Raw genomic sequence first — 18,615 nt, 5'->3', positions numbered from 1 at the left:
GTGTGCAGGGGCTTGGCCCCAGGGACTGAGTGGTATTTGAGGGTCCTGATTTGTACTGTCATTTACCTAGTGGGCCCCTCTACAGAGCACATGTGGCCATTGTTTACTTGCTTATTTCTAGCCCTGTTGCAAAAGAAGAGGCACAGCCTGTTAGTCTTCATCTCTTTGTTTTATTTTATTTTATTTTACTTTTATTTATTATTTTATTATTTATATTTATTTATTTCAACTTTTTCTTTCCATGTTCGTGTTAGAAAAGAAATTATTTTTTTTTAGATGTTCATTTATTTTGAGAGAGAGAGAATGCACACATGTGCCTGCTTGCAAGCAGGGGAGGGGCAGAGAGAGATGGAGAATCCCAAGTAGCCTCTGTGCTCTCAGAACCCAGTGTAAGGCTCAGTCTCACTAACCGTGGGATCATGACCTGAACCAAAATCGAGAGTTGGACGTTTAACTGTTGGACTGGGCCCCCCTGGAAGAGAAATTCTGTCAAGAATGCCATATGTTAGGAGCACCTGGCTTGCTCAGTTGGCAGAGCATGCAACTCTTAATCCTAGGGTTGTGAGTTTGAGCCTCACGTTGGGTGTGGAGCCTACTTAAAAAAAGTTAAAAAAAAGAAAAAAAAAGAATGCCATATGTTAGTGGGAAATACTTTAGCAAGATAAGTTTTCTTTGGATGGATTGAATTGATGCCCTCAGAGTGGTGGTTGTAACTTTTAAGGAAGAAAATCCAGCTGTTCATTGTTTAAACCAAGGTGACTTTCCCAAACTGTCTACCACCAAAAAAAGCCCTAAAAGATCTAGAACTTTAATGGAAGAGAGAGACAAGGGGAAAGTTCTTTGAAGCCCTCCTACATGTTCCTCTTTTGATTTAAAATATTTTTTTTCAGGCGTCCTTGGGTATGTCATTTGGTTGAGTGTCCCATCTCTTGAGTGTGGCTCAGGTCATGATCCCAGAGTCGTGGGATTGAGCCCTGCATCTGGTTCCATGATGAGTGTGGAGCCTGCTTAAGATTCTCTGTCCCTCTGCCCCTCTCCCCTACTTGCATGTGCACGCTCTGTCTCTATCATAATAAATAAATAAAGTAAGTAAGTACTTTGTTCCTTTTAGTAATTTCCTGGAGAGAGGCCAGATATCCCCTTTCTGTTGAATCTCAAACCCTGCAGTCTAGGAAAATGTATATATTTTTTAAGTTTACTTATTTATTTTGGGAGAGAGCGAGAACTAGAGAGAGCACAAGGGAGGGGCAGAGAGAGAGGGAGGGAGAGAATCCCAAACAGGCTGCGTACTTTCAGCGCAGAGGCAGACTCAGGGCTTAATCTGCTGAACCATGAGATCATAACCTAAGCTGAAATCAAGAGTCAGACGCTTAACGGACTGAACCACCAGGCACCCCAGGAAATATTTTTTTTTAATATGAAATTTATTGTCAGATTGGTTTCCATGCAACACCCAGTGCTCATCCCAACAGATGTCCTCCTCAATGCCCATCACCCACTTTACCCTCCCTCCCACCCACCATCAGCCCTCAGTTTATTCTCAGTTTTTAAGAGTCTCTTATGGGGGCGCCTGGGTGGCTCAGTCGGTTAAGTGTCCGACTTCGGCTCAGGTCATGATCTCATGGTTCACTAGTTCAAGCCCCCTGTCGGGCTCTGTGCTGACATCTCGGAGCCTGGAGCCTGCTTCTGATTCTGTGTTTCCCTCTCTCTCTGACCCTCCCCCCATTCATGCTCTGTCTCTCTCTGTCTCAAAAGTAAATAAACGTTAAAAAAAATTAAAAAAAAAAAAAGAGTCTCTTATGGTTTGGCTTCCTCCTTCTCTAACTTTTCTTTTTCCCCTTCCCCTCCCCCATGGTCTTCTGTTAAGTTTCTCAGGATCCACATAGGAGTGAAAACATATGGTATCTGTCTTTCTCTGTATGACTTATTTCACTTAGCCTAACACTCTCCAGTTCCATCCACGTTGCTACAAAAGGCCAGATTTCATTCTTTCTCATTGCCAAGTAGTATTCCATTGTGTATATAAACCACAATTTCTTTATCCATTCATCAGTTGATGGACATTTAGGCTCTTTCAATAATTTGGCTATTGTTGAGAGTGCTGCTATAAACATTGAGGTACAAGTGCCCCTATGCATCAGTACTCCTGTATCCCTTGGGTAAATTCCTAGCAGTGCTATTGCTGGGTCATAGGGTAGTTCTCTTTTTCATTTTTTGAGGAACCTCCACACTGTGTTCCAGAGCGGCTGCACCGGTTTGCATTCCCACCAACAGTGCAAGAGGGTTCCCGTTTGTCCTCATCCTCTCCAGCATCTGTAGTCTCCTGATTTGCTCATTTTAGCCACTCTGACTGGCATGAGGTGATATCTCAGTGTGGTTTTGATTTGTATTTCCCTGATGAGGAGCGACGTTGAGCATCTCTTCATGTGCCTGTTGGCCATCTGGTTGTCTTCTTTAGAGAAGTGTCTATTCATGTTTTCTGCCCATTTCTTCACTGGATTATTTGTTTTTTGGGTGTGGAGTTTGGTGAGCTCTTTATAGATTTTGGATACTAGCCCTGTGTCTGATATGTCATTTGCAAATATCTTTTCCCATTCTGTCAGTTGCCTTTTAGTTTTTATTGTTTCCTTTGCAGTGCAGAAGCTTTTTTATCTTCATGAGGTCCCAATAGTTCATTTTTGCTTTTAATTCCATTGCCTTTGGAGATGTGTCAAGTAAGAAATTGCTGCGGCTGAGGTCAGAGAGGTTTTTTCCTGCTTTCTGCTAGGAAATATTTTTAATGGAGTACTTACTTTGTTTTAAAGTTCCACTAAAGTAAAACATGTTTTTATTATAATGAAGTTTAATTAACAGAACAGTGTTTACCAGTGCCCTGCATATGTTAAATTAGGAATGATTGCATTCTGGTCGACTGTAGTTAAGTTCTCTTAATCTTAAATAATTTAATAGACCTAAAATTGTTTTCCACAGCAAGAGGTAGTGAGTGTGAGTTTTTTTCTGTTTATTTTTAATGGTGGAACTATAATTCCTCTCAAATTGGTAAAATAAATCTGTTAGAAAAGCAGTGGGCTCTTTGAAATAAGTTTTTGCTTTTTCATTTTTCTTAAAAAATATTTAGAGAGTACAGGAAAATCCTGAAATAATTCCCTTTCCCACTATTCCTACATCAACTAGTTTTATTTTTCCTGTTTCAGAAGTCAGCTTCTGTGAGTCTGTCCCCCACCTCCACTCCCCACCCCCCTGACAATATCCTGTGAAGTTTGAATTCGTGTTGAGTCTGGAATACCCTGTAATATGTTTTTGGTCTTTGCATTTTCTTAAGATACAAGCAATAACTATCCTTTGAGGTATTTGGTTCTCCATATTCCTGTCTTAGATCAGAGTCCCAGGTATGCACTTATTGTAGGGAGTCCCCTTATCCTTTTTAACTGCTTCTACCGGGAGGGTAGAGTCTGTGTCAACCCCACTGCATTAGAGGAGTCCAAAACGTTTACTAGAGTTATCCAGCGTCTATAAAAACCTTTACAGCTTATGGTTCCCTTTGTCATTCACAGCTCCTTAACCAAGTCTGAATGTCCTCACCTTAGAATGCTACCCAACAATTTATGCACTTATTAGAGAAAAAGCTGAGACACAAGCTGCCCCCTGCTCACTGGGGAATGAAACTTTGAGTGACTTTCCCTCACAAAGTTCTTAATTCTTGCTGTTGCCTCCGGGTCCCAGGCCCACCTGCTGCTGGCAGCTCTACTCCATTCACTTTCTCCCCCACCCCACTGGGAATAGCAGCCTCTATAACATAGTCATTCTGAAAGGTGCCACTTTGGTTTGCATTATCATCAGTCTTTCACCCAAGCTAATAGCTTAGCACAGATCACCTCAAAGTTAGGGTGAGTATTTCGTTATTTTGGACAGTTAAGTGGACTGTCCAAAAAGATTAAAATACATATTTTTAAAATCCTGACAACTACTGGAAAACTCAGTGGTATTACTGTGAACTCAGATTTATGGCTGCCTTAAAGATATTCTAAGGTCGGTAGGGGACTTCTGAGAGATCCTTAGAATGTGAAGTTTGAGATGGAGCCTCTTATTTTTCCCTCTCTCACAATAAATATTTATACATCTTTGTATTACTTCACATACTAAACTAATTTACTATGTCTTCTGATTTCTGCTATGGCACTTATATCCTTATGACCTAGCCTTTTTGAAATTTGATCGTTAGAGTGGCATTTCTCAGGTGGGGAGCCTATGATCTGAACTCTGTACCAGAGGCTACTCTGGAGTTTTTTTTTTTTAAATACATCTCCCATCCTTTCTCCCCTTCCATCTCTTTTATTATTTATTGTCATTAGTAAGCCATGAATACAGATGGAAGTATGTTGGTCCCCTCAGATTTGCTAGGACAGAAAACTGGTCAAGAACAACTGAGTTAGAAGGTTAATGGGTGGTTTGTTATAAGAAGAGACATGCCCTGACTTTAGAGCCTGAAAGTATCTAGCTAATTGACCTGGGGCAGGGGAAGGTGTGGGGGCGGGGGGGATAAAGAGAAGTTATGGACATTTCCTATGCAGAAAAAAGTGGGCATGTTGTACATTAAGTGTAAGGTGCAAGTAGGGAGGGAGTAGTAGATGTTTCACATATAGTATCTTTGCAGGGAGGAAAACCTAAATTTAATGAAAGAGAATATACTTGTGTATTATTTTTTGGTGAAGAGATTATTCTCAGTGATATCTTGGGGGCACATGTAAAAATAAGAAGCAGGACTCTTTCTGTAAGGTTTATATTGACCAAGCTGGGAAATTGGAACACACAGCTCAGTGGTAGGTAGGTCACAGTGCTATAGTGTGATGTTTGGGTGCTGTCATTTCCTGTCCCTGAAAGCATTTGATAGGGAAAGAGCCAGTAAGGATGCAAACAGGAGTGGCAGAGAGGAAAAATAACAAGGTCAGGAGGAGAGAGCTAGCAATTGCTCATTGACAAGATGAGGTTTAAAAAAAAAAAAAAGGCCCAAACAAAAAAGTCCATTTGTTACGAGGAACTGAGTCCTAAATCAGGTAGTTCAGAATCCTTTTAAAAACATAGTGGATCTTGGGGTGCCTGGCTGGCTCAGTTGGTGGAGCGTGTGATTCTTCATCTTGAGGTTGTAAGTTCAAGCCCCATATTGGGTGTAGAGATTACTTAAAAATCTTTAAAAAGCACAGTGGATCTCCTAGAAACAGCTGAAACTAGATAAGGAAGCTTCAATTTTCTTGCTTGTAAAAATCACATCAAAAACCAAGAAAATCCTTTTTTATTCAGAGTTGAATAAAACTACATTAGTCAAAGTAAGGAGATAGCTGAATTATCTTCTAATACCCTCTGCCTAAGCAAGAATTATTTAAAAGTTTCATGTATAGTCTTGTTTTCAACATTTTTGAGAAATAAAAGCATTTGGCTCAGCCCTGTAGTTCAGTACTTGTCACACCTGTTTTTTATTCCCCAGAACTTCTGTCCTTCTTCCTGCTGGTGGTTATGCCCCCACTTGCCTTTTTGAAGACTTTGCTCTTCTTGCTTTTCTCCCATTTCATTTTGCTCTACTGTATTTCTTTCTGAAGCTTCTTCCTTCTCTTTTTTTCTTATCTGATCTTTCAGGTTCTTTCCTTTGGATTTAGTTTTGCTCTTTTTCCCCACTCTGTTATCTCTTGGCTGGTTCCAGTATTTTTTTTTTTAATGCTTGTTTATTTTGAGAGAGCACACATGAGCACACACACGCATGAGAGAGGGGAAGAGAGAGAATCCCAAGCAGGCTCTGAGCTGTCAGCCCAGAGCCTGATGTGGGGCTTGATCCCACAAACCATGAAATCATGACCTGAGCCACAATTGAGAGTCGGACATTCAACCTCCTGAGCCACCCAGGTGCTCCTCCAGTATTTTTTTTTTTTTTAAGTTTATGTATTTTGAGAGAGAGAAAGCATGTGCACAGGATAGGGGCAGAGAGCGAGGGAGAGTGTTCTCAGCCTAGAGCCTGATATGGGGCTCGATCCCATGACCCGCAAGCTCCGACCTGACCCTAAATCAAGAGTTGGACGCTTAACTGACTGAGCCACCCAGGTGCCCCTCCAGTATTTGTATACTATAACAGTTTGATGTTCTTTTACTTTTTTTTTTAATTTTTATTTATTTATTTTGAGGGAGACAGAGACCATGTGAGTAGGGGAGAGAGAATCCCACGCAGGCTCCACGCCGCCAGCACAGATCCTGACTCGGGGCTCAAACTCACAAAACTACAAGATCATGGCTTGAGCTGAAACCAAGAGTCACATGCTTAACCAGCTGAGCCACCCAAGCATCCCATGATGTTCTTTTCCCTATATGATGAACTATTTACTTTTTTTTTTCCAACGTGGTTTTCTTGTGTTTTTTTTGTGTTTTTTTTTTAATTTTTTATTTTTGGGACAGAGAGAGACAGAGCATGAACAGGAGAGGGGCAGAGAGAGAGGGAGACACAGAATCGGAAACAGGCTCCAGGCTCCGAGCCGTCAGCTCAGAGCCCGACGTGGGGCTCGAACTCGCGGACCGTGAGATCGTGACCTGGCTGAAGTCGGACGCTCAACCGACTGCGCCACCCAGGCGCCCCATGAACTATTTACTTTTAAATAAATTTAGTAACAGCTTCTCTAGGAAGTTGACTTAGCTATCCAAGAGCATTTTGTGATCGCTTTACCATACAGGTAATACCTAATTAGCACATGCTCTCAAGAAAGGCCTTCACTGCTAAGCTAATATTTCCCTGTGTGTATACTGGTTTATTGAAGTTTTTGTACACAGCATATCTCTGGAACAAGATGCTCCACATAGACGAGTTACCCCAGTACTGAAACTAAATCTTTGAAAATTTAAAATATAAAATCACTATACTTGAAGAAATTTTTGAATACTTACCTGGCAGGGGAGATACCATGATCAGGAAGAAATTTTTGATAGGTATTAGTATATATAGTTTTTCTTGCTGATTTAGTCAACTATTATGAATGGCAGTTGTACTGTGAAATATGGACTTCGAAAATAACTGAGCTGTGTAGTTTATGCATTTTATGCCTTTTCTTTCTCCTCTTTTAAAGTAGATAAGAAGTGGCCATCGTTCTCCCCTCTTGGTAATCTCTCTGCTCCCATCTTCCTGCATCTGATCTGCTCTGGGGTCAGGAGACCAGGTGACCCTCTAGAGTTTAGGTTGGAAAACTCTGCTTTAGTGTTTGAATTTAGCAACAGCTATTTGGATTGCTTACAGCCTTCTTTTTTTTTTTTTTTTTTTTTTCTCTCCCTTAAACGTACTTCTTGGTTCTTGGCTATGTAGATAACCAAGCAATAGCACCTCTTTTATCTACACACCATAAAATCTCATCATTAGAATTTGGAAAAATGAAGTGCTTTTCATGGACCACTTGCTCAGACTTGTTTACATTCTGACACTTCCACCAAACAGTGGAATGGAGGTACTGATTATCTTTCACATTGTTTTTTTTTTTTATGACTTCTGTTTCACTTTTGTTTTTGTCTCTATACCAGACTGTAAGTTTTTGTGACTGCGTTTAGGGATTCTCTGTTTTCCAGTTAAATACATGTGATGCCTGATTATAGAATACAGTAGTATCTTTTGTACTTTGTCAGATTAATTACACAGTAGAAGGAAAAAGAAAGCCGAGCTATCCTTCATATTCTTTATATCTTTCATACTCTTTAATATTCTGTTACATTGCATTTACTTTTCAACTCTTCTGACCCTTATCTACCTTCAGGGGGAAAAAAAAAACATAAATCAGGAACCATGTCCTCCCCATATACCTCTTTGCTGCCCACTGTCAAGGTCTAGAATAATGATTACAGAATCCTTTAGATAGTTGCTTTGACTTAGTATAACGCTTAGTTTATGAAGAATCATACACCTTTAAAAACCCACGCAGTCATAGAGATCATCTGGATTCCCCTATTTCACTTGTGAAAACAGGCTAACAGAAGTTCTGATTTCCTTTTCCCATAATAAAATAGTAGTATCCTACCTTAATATAGAACTTCCTGGATTCTGGAGTGTGCTGTGTACTTCTCTTACTCTGTCTCCTTTGAGTCTCAAACCACCCTGATAGGTGGTCAAGGCAGTATTATTATTTCTACTTTAGAGATAAGTAGTCTCAGGTTGAGGGTTAGGGCTGAATTGCATTTACCCCCAATTCCAGTGTGGTTTATCACTAGCCCAACTGTTCTTGAATACTACTCACCTCAGTGTATTTCATTTTACTTGTAAATTCATTTCAGAGTAACTGGCCTGCAGTGGTTTCTACTCTGGATTCTGAGACCTAGAATATGATCTTCCTTGCCCGTTAGAGATAACCTCTCTGAAATATATTTATTTTTTAAGTTTATTTAGTTAATTTATTTAATTTGAGAGAACTGGAGCAGGGGAGGGGCAGAGAGAGGGAGAGAGAAAATCCCAAGCAGGCTCTGCACCGTCAGTGCAGAGCCTGATGCAGGGCTCGAGCTCACGAACCACGAGATCATGACCTGAGCCAAAATCAAGAGTCAAATGCTTAACCAACTGAGCCATCCAGGTACCCAGCCTCTCTGAAATCTTGAAGTTTCTTTGCTTTTCTGCCTCAGGATGTTCAAAGTCCTCAGCATCTCCATCTATCCAAGTCCAAAGCAACCACTTGCCATCCCATGTTCTTTCCTGTCTGTCAGCTGGATGCCATTGAGGTCAGCTGCTTCTCAGAGTAGGACCTGCTTATACCACCCTCACATACTCAGGCTGGCACAGGGTTGTAGTACTAACCTCCCTTATATCATTAGATGATGCTGCCATTATAGTAGTTACTACATCAGTGAGAGTCAAAGTGCTAATCTCTTTTAGTAGTTAAGAAAACACCTTCATTCCAGTCTCTGTTTTAGGTTTTCTTGACTGCCTGCATACATGATGCTTTCTTGGTGGTGTGTGTCAGCCCACCTCCATGTAGAATGCCTGAGAGAACAGGAAGTCATGTATGTGACAGTCCTGACTGGTAACATATCCTTGCCCTTTTCCAGATTGTTTCTGAGCACCTATCACTGGGGGGTGCCCTGGCCTTTGTACTCAGATGCCCATCAGCAGGAATTCATCTTCTCATTCTTGCCTTCTGTGTGGTGCATTTTAGGGCATTTTCAGGGTCAGAGCAGAGCCTGCCTTTCAGTAGAGTCACAGTTCCCAAAACAAATTTTAAAATGCCTCATCATTTCCTGTACTCTCTGCTGGATGGGGAAAGCCTAAGAGTATCCCTTTTAATCCTGTCCTTTACTCTTTAGACTTCCATTTACTACCTACCACACTCTGACAGTAAAAGAATATTCCTTCTGTCTTAGAGTCAACAGAGTAAGCTTTTGCAGGGATAGGGGAGCAACCTCTGGGCAATATAACTGGATTAAGATATTTCTGTATTGATGTCGCTTGCCATAAGCCTTGACACTGTCCTTTATGGTTTATCAGAGACTGTGATCTTGGGAGAAGAGATGCTGAGTAAATATTTTAAATAGGTGCTTAGACCAGAAACATTCAGGAACCTGTGGTTTATGAGAGTAAATGTAAAATGTGACAAATGTGATCTGAAACTAATATACCACTGTATGTTAACTATACTGGAATCAAAATAAAATAAAATAACAAAAATAAATGTGATCTATTCTCCAGAAAAAAAAATCTTTGGAAGATTATTGGAACTAATTTGAAGTCTTTCTCTATGAAATAATAATACATGAGTAATAATGAGACTGGCCCCCAGATTTTAAGTGATTGTTTATGTTTGGGTGGTGAACTACAAGTGTTTTTTGTTGTTTTTTTAACTTTAAAAATGCTTTCCTATGTATTCAAAGGTTCATATAATGAACATATATTGTTTTTAAAATTAGATTTTGGGGCTCCTAAGTGGCTCAGTCAGTTGAGGGTTGGACTCTTGGTTTCAGCTCAGGTCATGATCTTGTGGTTTTTTGGGTTTGAGCCCCAGTCAGGCTCTGTGCTGACCAGGTGGCATGGAGCCTGCTTAGGATTCTCTCCCTCTCTCTCCTCCCCCCCCACCTCCGCCTTTTCCCCACTCACACTGTCTCTCTCTCTCAAATAAAATAAATAGGTTTAAAATTTTTTTTTCTTATTAATCTTTATTTATTTTTGAGAGACAGAGCATGAACAGGGGAGGGGCAGAGAGAGAGGGAGACACAGAATCTGAAGTAGGCTTCAGGCTCTGAGCTGTCAGCACAGAACCTGATGCAGGGCTCAAACTCACAAACCGTGACATCATGACCTGAGCTGAAGTCAGACACTTAACTGACTGAGCCACCCAGGTGCCCCAAAATAAAATTCGATTTTATTTTTTTTTTTTAATTTAAAAATTTTTTTTTTAATTTTTTTTTTAACATTTATTTATTTTTAAGACAGAGAGAGACAGAGCATGAACGGGGGAGGGGCAGAGAGAGAGGGAGACACAGAATCGGAAGCAGGCTCCAGGCTCTGAGCCATCAGCCCAGAGCCCGACGCGGGGCTCGAACTCACGGACCGCGAGATCGTGACCTGAGCCGAAGTCGGACGCTCAACCGACTGAGCCACCCAGGCGCCCCTTAAATTTTTTTTTTAATGTTTATTTATTTTTGAGACAGAGAGAGACAGAATGCAAGCGGGGGAGGGGCAGAGAGAGAGGGAAACACAGAATCTGAAACAGGCTCCAGACTCTGAGCGGTCAGCACAGAGCCTGACGCGGGGCTTGAACCCATGAACTGTGAGATCATGACCTGAGCTGAAGTCGGATGCTTAACCGACTGAGCCACCCAGGCGCCCCTAAAATTCGATTTTAAAGATTTATCAAAAATTGGATACTTTTTTAGAAAGTAAATATACAAACACCTTAGTCCAGCCTCTCAGTCCTGAAAGGCACATTTGTAAGAATTTGTGTTCTTTGGGGAAAAAAAAAAAAAATTCTTTTTTTTTTTTTTTTTTGAGAGAGAGCTTGCACACACACCAGCAGGGGAGGAGCATAGGGAAAGGGAGAGAGAGAATCTTAAGCAGGCTTCATGCTATCAGCACGGAGCCTGACAGGCTTAATCTCATGACTGTGAGATCATGACCTGAGCTGAAATCAAGAGTCAGATCTTAACCAGCTGAGCCACTCAGGCGCCCCTAGAATTTGTATCTTTTAAAGTAAAGTCACCTACGGTATTACAATTCCCCTAAAACCCTGTCACATATAAATGAACTTGGTTGTTCACCAGTGGCATGACAGACCCTGTTGAGTCAGCGTCATGGGAGATGAGGTCGCTTTATTGTCTCACTTCTTTTGAAATTGTAGGAAGGAAAAAAACGAGGTTCCCTTTGCTTGCTCAGGTTTAGCCAGGTCAGGAAAGCCCTTTTTAAGTGAAAACATTTTATTTTCTTCTATTTTTTTTTTGGTAATATTTACTGTTTTATTTTTTTTTTTTTATTTTTTTTTTCAACGTTTATTTATTTTTGGGACAGAGAGAGACAGAGCATGAACGGGGGAGGGGCAGAGAGAGAGGGAGACACAGAATCGGAAACAGGCTCCAGGCTCTGAGCCATCAGCCCAGAGCCTGACGCGGGGCTCGAACTCCCGGACCGCGAGATCGCGACCTGGCTGAAGTCAGACGCCCAACCGACTGTGCCACCCAGGCGCCCCATACTGTTTTATTTTTGAGAGAATGTGCACGTGTGCTCAAGCCAGGGAGGGGTAGAGTGAGGCGGGGGGAGAGAGAATCCCAAGAAGGCTGCACGGTGTCAGTGCAGAGCCCAATAGGGGGTTTGCTCTCATGAACCACAACATCATGACCTGAGCTGAAATCAAGAGTTGGTTACTTAACTGATTGAGCCACCCAGGTGCCCCAAGACCTAGCCACCCTTAACACATGTGTGATGTTGGTAGCTAACCTTTACCCTCTCAGCCTCTTCCTATTCTCAGTGGTAGAAGTACAAAGGGCCAAGACACTGGAAGAGGTTTCATAACCAACCAATAAATATTGACTACCTATTACGTTTGTTGTTGTGCTATTTCTTATTACCAAAGACAGTACAAAAGGTGTTTTATGCATTATTGCCTGTAGAAAGATACATATTGTCAGCATAGGAAGTTGATACATTTTAACTCAGTTAACTAAGAAATTGAACCCTTTGGCCTCTTTTGGATTCTTTCACACTGACCTAAAAATTATCTTCCTTGAGTGATTAAAATGTGAAATGGTTGAAAAGTAGGCTTCAGAGGAGAAGCATTGGGATTTCTTTCTAAATAGTGATGTAGGTGTTGAGATGTTAAAGCTTGAGAGATAAATTCACTTCTAAAGGAGAGTTGCTGTCCATTTATTTAATATATCATTCTAGAACATGTGGCTGGGTTTTTCCCCCCCTTTTCCCTTCTTCCTAACTCTTAAGTACAAAAATAAGTAGCAATTAAAATAAGAGTAAATTAAAATAAAAAATCAAAAGATTAAAATCCCCTTCACAATATTTTATTTTATTTATTTATTTTTTTTAATTTTTTTTTTTCAACGTTTATTTATTTTTGGGACAGAGAGAGACAGAGCATGAACGGGCGAGGGGCAGAGAGAGAGGGAGACACAGAATCGGAAACAGGCTCCAGGCTCTGAGCCATCAGCCCAGAGCCCGACGCGGGGCTCGAACTCCCGGACCGAACTCCCGGACCGCGAGATCGTGACCTGGCTGAAGTCGGACGCTTAACCGACTGCGCCACCCAGGCGCCCCCCCTTCACAATATTTTAATCTGGCAGTGTGTGGGTTCTTAAGAATAGCTCATAAAGGGGGCACCTGGGTGGCTTAGTCAGTTGAGCATCTGACTTCAGCTCAGGTCATGATTTCACAGTTCATGAGTTCGAGGCTCACACCCGGCTCACTGCTGTCACCCTGTCAGTACAGAGCTCGCTTCTGATCCTCTATCCCTTTCTCTCTGCCCCTCCCCCACTTGCACTCTCCCCAAAATAAATAAATATTAAAAAAAAAGAATAGCTCAGAAGGAACGTTTTTCTTTCTTTCTTTCTTTCTTTCTTTTTTTTTTTTTTTTTAATTTTTTTTTTCAACGTTTATTTATTTTTGGGACAGAGAGAGACAGAGCATGAACGGGGGAGGGGCAGAGAGAGAGGGAGACACAGAATCGGAAACAGGCTCCAGGCTCCGAGCCATCAGCCCAGAGCCCGACGCGGGGCTCAAACTCACGGACCGCGAGATCATGACCTGGCTGAAGTCGGACGCTTAACCGACTGCGCCACCCAGGCGCCCCTTTCTTTCTTTCTTTCTTTCTTTCTTTCTTTCTTTCTTTCTTTCTTTCTTTCTTTCTTTCCCTTTCTTTCTTTCTTTCTTTCTTTCCCTTTCTTTCTTTCTTTCTTTCTTTCTTTCTTTCTTTCAAGTTTGTTTATTTTTGAGAGTGAGAGCAAGCACATGCGCTTTCAGCTCAAAGCCCAGTGCTGGTTTCTGTCTCACAAACCATGAGATCATGTCCTGAGCTGAAATCAGGAGTCCAGTGCTTAACCAGCTGAGCCACCCAGGCACCCACAGCAATATTTCTAAGATGGAAACACCATCAGAACTACCCCTCCCCCTGCCCCCAAAATACATCTCCAAAATAAATTTACTTCTGATCTTAACTGTTGTGAGGTAGGAGATTAATTTATGATTACATTATAGAAGAAGCAAAGACTTTGTTAAATAGTATATGTAGACATTTTATATTAATGCCAGATCTATTCAATGTGATGCTGGAAAGACAAGGATTATTTTTTGTAGTACATAAAGTAAAGAGGTATGGTTTAATATAACCAAATAGTATTTGTGAATTTTTAAAGTAATCACATAGTCTTTTTATAATTAAAGTGCTTGATGAAGGCAATTTTATTAGCCTTGAGGTAATTGTGTATTACCTGCCTGTTATTTGATAACACAAATTTCAAGATCCTTCTATTTAGATGTAACATCTCCTGTTGATGATACAATTTAAACATCATGTTGTAGTGTTATGTATTGAGGTTGAAAAAAGAAAAATAAACACATGTATATATATTTAACAGTCTACTCTCTGCCTCCTTGCAGTTGGTACCAGTGCTCCCATCCATGCTAGGGATCGGCCCTTATCCTTTCTGTGCTTTGTACAGTTTTCTCCTGCTAACAAGCTTTATTCCCTGCCTTCCTGGGACCCATTCCAGAATTAAACCATCCTGTGTATAAAACCTGCACATACCAACCCCTAGCAATTACTTGCCTCTCTGCCACAGGAAGCATTAGAAGCTGTGTTTTGTACCAACTTAGTTAGTTCAGTTGATTTGCCATAAGTTTCACATCTTTGTATTTCTGTTGTGATTTTAAAAAAATAACATTACTTAAATTTTATGTTGATTATATCCATTATCTACTATCTCTCAGAAATTACAAATTGGGAGTTCTGAAGTTTTAAAACCAGGGTTTCAAAAATCCATACCGTTCTTCATATAAAGTATATTTGTTTTGGGTCAAAAATAGTAGAGACTCTTGTAATCATTTTGATGAATATCAGAGACTCAACTCTTGACTTTTCTAGGTTTTCCCAATAAAGTGCCTGTTTCAGTTTTCCTTTTTCTTTTCTGCTTGTAGTGGACATTTGGGAGCAATAAAAATAAGAAGAAAGGAAAGGCCAGAAAAATAGAGAAGAAAGGAACCATGAAGAAACAAGCCAACAAAACTGCTTCCTCAGGCAGTTCGGATAAAGACAGTTCTGCTGAGAGTTCAGCCCCTGAGGAAGGTGAGCCAAGCAGCCCAGACCTGGGGGTGAACCCCCACTCTTGCCAGGTTGAAGCTACAGAGTCAGAAATGGGGGGGAAGGGGCCTGCATTACAGCATCGCCCCTGCCTTTTTTTTTTTTTTTTTAAACGTTTATTTATTTTTGAGACAGAGAGAGACAGAGCATGAATGGGGAAGGGTCAGAGAGAGAGAGGGAGACACAGAATCTGAAGCAGGCTCCAGGCTCTGAGCTGTCAGCACAGAGCCCGACGCAGGGCTCAAACTCCCAGACCGCAAGATCATGACCTGAGCCAAAGTCAGATGCTTAACCGACTGAGCCACCCAGGCGCCCCTCATCGCCCCTGTCTTTATTGCAGTGGTCCGTAACCTTTTCAGTGGTCATGGATCCTTTGAGAATCTGAATGAAGCAAGGAAAACAGATACAATTCCAAAGGGTTAGTGAGACTCCTGAAGCCCATCCAGGAAACCTATGAGGACTTCCTGCATTAGAGTCTCAACCCACTTTACCCTGAGTGTATTCCCCTTTCTAATGTTTTTTTATTTTTGAGAGACAGAGACAGAGCAGAGCAGGAAAGGGCAGAAAGAATGGGAGACACAGAATCCGAAGCAGGCTCCAGGCTCTGAGCTGTCTGCACAGAGCCCAAGCGGGGCTTGAACCCACAGACAGCGAGATCATGGCCTGAGCTGAAGTCAGACACAACCGACTGAGCCTCCCAGGCGCCCCTTTCATTTCTTTTCCTTTACACATGCATAGTCTGGGCAGGGAGGAAAATCCCTGAACCAGATACAAACTCCGTTTGAAAAAAAAAAAAAAAAAAAATGTTTTTGAGGCACCTGGGTGGCTCAGTTGGTTGAGCGTCCTACTTCAGCTCAGGTCATGATCTCACAGTCCACGAGTTCAAGCCCTGTGTCGGGTTCTGTGCTGATAGCTTAGAGCCTAGAGCCTGCTTCAGATTCTGTCTCCCTCTCTCTCTGCCCCTCCCCTGCTTTCTCTCTCTTTTTCTCTAAAAAATAAATAAAGATTAAAAAAAAATTTTTTTAATGTTCTTATTTTGAAATCAAGTCCAGAATTTTTGCTAATACTAGAATGAAAGTGAACTTATTCCAAGACTAGAATGATAAAGTTTACATTTCTTTTAAGAAATAACATGTATGTACAAACTGGCTTGTATAGAATTAGTCCAACCTGGTTTTAAGCACATGCCTGTGAAGGTTTGCTCAAATTGAGTCAAGCAGAGTTCTTATTAAATTGCTGGTTTAACTTTATACTCATTTGTAATGTATACTGCCTTTTTCCATCACCGCTTATCCTGTCAAGATCCAGTTTCATTGGGAATTCACCAGTCAGTGTCATGACTCATTAAAACACTGAATTTTTTTAATGCTAACTAATAGATGTAGAAGAAATGATAGAAGATCACTGTGTTTCAACTATCATGGTAACAATTGCTTTACTTAAGAATTGTGAGTATTAAAACCACTGGATGAAAGTTTGTTGGAGAACAAGCTGTTTACAGAGTCTCAAAGTATCTTCTTAACTTCAAAGGAGAAAAGGGTGCCTTTACAAAGGAAAAAATCTGGGGGATACTACCTAACCAAGTAATCCAAATTACTACCACTACTAATAGAACAAACATATGTCAGGTGCTTCCTGATGAAATATTTTAAAAAGATACTTTAAAAATCACTTATGGATTATTGCCAGAAATTCGTAACCTGAATAGTTTGTTGTTGAAACCAGCCAGCCCAAGTTGGAGAACATTTGACAACAGAATCCACTTAAATTTGAATTAGTTAAAAATTAAATAAAATTTAAAATTGAGTTTTTCAATTAGTTGTACTAGCCATATTTCAATTGCTCAGTAGCCACACGTGGCTTCTGTTCAGATAGACAGTATTTTCGTTATCACCTCACAGAATTTTCTTAGATAGTTCAGGCTTATACTCTTCAAAAATTCAATGGCATATGAGGCACCTGTCTGGCTCAGTTGGTAGAGCATGTGAGTCTTGATCTTGGGGTCATGAGTTCAAGCTCCACATTGAGTGTAGAGCTCACTTTATTGAAAGGCAGGGGGCGGTGATGGGGCGCCTGGGTGGCTCAGTTGGTTAAACGTCCGACTTCAGCTCGGGTCATGATCTCGCAGTCCGTGAGTTCGAGCCCCGCGTCGGGCTCTGTGCTGACAGCTCAGAGCCTGGAGCCTGTTTCAAATTCTGTGTCTCCCTCTCTCTCTGACCCTCCCCTGTTCGTGCTCTGTCTCTCTCTGTCTCAAAAATAAAAATAAACGTTAAAAAAATTTTTATTAAAAAAAAAAAAAGAAAGCGGGGTGATAGTGATTATCAACACTGGGTTGCGGGTGGGGGAGCTCCTCTGTGTGGCCCTAGTCTTCTGTAGCATAACTTAATCTTGCGTTTCGGCCTTGTAGGTGAAGTGTCAGACTCTGATAGCAACAGCTCCTCCTCCAGTTCAGATTCAGACTCTTCTTCAGAAGATGAAGAGTTCCATGATGGCTATGGAGAAGACCTCATGGGTGATGAGGAAGACAGGGCCCGTCTGGAGCAGATGACAGAGAAGGAGCGAGAGCAAGAACTGTTCAACCGCATAGAGAAGAGGGAGGTGTTGAAAAAAAGGTAAGGTTGTGACTTCTTAATGATAAAATAATTCTCCAAAATTCACATTTGCCACCCATCATCCCAGGATTCAAGACTTAGAACTTCTTATGATTTCTGAGTTACATATCTGACCATCTTTTCAGCCTGGTTTATGTATTTTTTTTTTTAAAGTCTCAAACATTAAATTGCTTTTTGATAGTCAAAAGCTGCTTCGTTGTTTTCTGAATTACTTTTGCCTTATTTAAATGGTAAAAGTTCTTTCTTATCTCATAACAGAATCTCATGGTAAAAATAAACATGCTTTGGGGCGCCTGGCTATCTCAGTCAGTGGAGCATGTGACTCTTGATCTCGGGGTTGTGAGTTCAAGCCCCATGTTGGGTGTAGAGATTACTTAAAAAAATTTTTTTTAATAAATAAATAAACGTGTTTTTTGTCTCTAGAGATAAAATTGTCCTCAGAAGTAGGAACCTTTTCTGCCTACTTAATGTCATGAAAGAAAAACAGAATTTGTTCTGATAGCAGTTAGTTCCATTTCATCTGGGAGCCTGGGTTCCCTTGTGGAGACCATATGAAGTATAGTAAGTTATCCTAAGCAAGAATGTTTGGCTTTCAGTCAGCTGCAAGTAATAGACATTTGTTTTGAGTATAAATGCTTCTGAGGTTACCTGTTTGGGAACAAACAGGACAGAAGAAACTGCTGGAATTGCCTAGATGGTTAGGGATGACTTAAAGTTTGTATTTCTTTACTGTAGAGAGCAGAGGGTCTTGTATAAGGCCATCAAAGCCCTATATTAAAATCACAAGGTAACTCGAGAGTAAGGGGTGGCTTATCTCCAGCTTGGTTTTTATATTTTTCACCTTATATGAATGAGGCAATTGACTTAGTGCCTTTTTTTAGTGACTAGAGGAAATGTTTACAGAAATGATAAATAAGATGGAAGCTCAGAGCCATACACAGAAAATTGAGATTTTTTTTTGTAGTTCATTTGTTTAGCTATATGACAGTGCAGTGGTGTAACTCAGTAACTTTCTCCTTTTCACTTAATAAGTCTTTATGTGGATCTCATTTAATCTTAATAACGATCTTTATATGTAAACACCATTAGCATCTCATTTTATAACTAACAGCACCAGTAGTGAGATCCTATGTTCAGTAATGAGATCCTTGTTAGGTTCTTCACCTATTGTAGGGCTGCCTCTTTTAAAAATTTTTTTGTTTAAGGGT

The 18,615-nt window shown here is 40.8% G+C and overlaps 1 protein-coding gene across 1 annotated transcript in view; it reads left to right on the top strand.

Moving 5' to 3' along the window:
• Nucleotides 1-18,615, top strand: part of RTF1 (RTF1 homolog, Paf1/RNA polymerase II complex component) — a 51,604-nt gene that overhangs the window by 12,109 nt on the left and 20,880 nt on the right. The window contains exons 3-4 of the mRNA XM_047861841.1: nt 14,633-14,780; nt 17,203-17,407. Of these exons, the coding sequence (XP_047717797.1) occupies nt 14,633-14,780; nt 17,203-17,407 (353 nt within the window). The remainder of the gene's footprint in view (nt 1-14,632; nt 14,781-17,202; nt 17,408-18,615) is intronic.

This window comes from Prionailurus viverrinus, chromosome B3 (genome assembly GCF_022837055.1).
Source record: "Prionailurus viverrinus isolate Anna chromosome B3, UM_Priviv_1.0, whole genome shotgun sequence".
NCBI classification, from domain to species: domain Eukaryota; kingdom Metazoa; phylum Chordata; class Mammalia; order Carnivora; family Felidae; genus Prionailurus; species Prionailurus viverrinus.
Note: the sequence above shows the minus strand (reverse complement) of the source record. Positions and strands in the feature narration are given on the sequence as shown.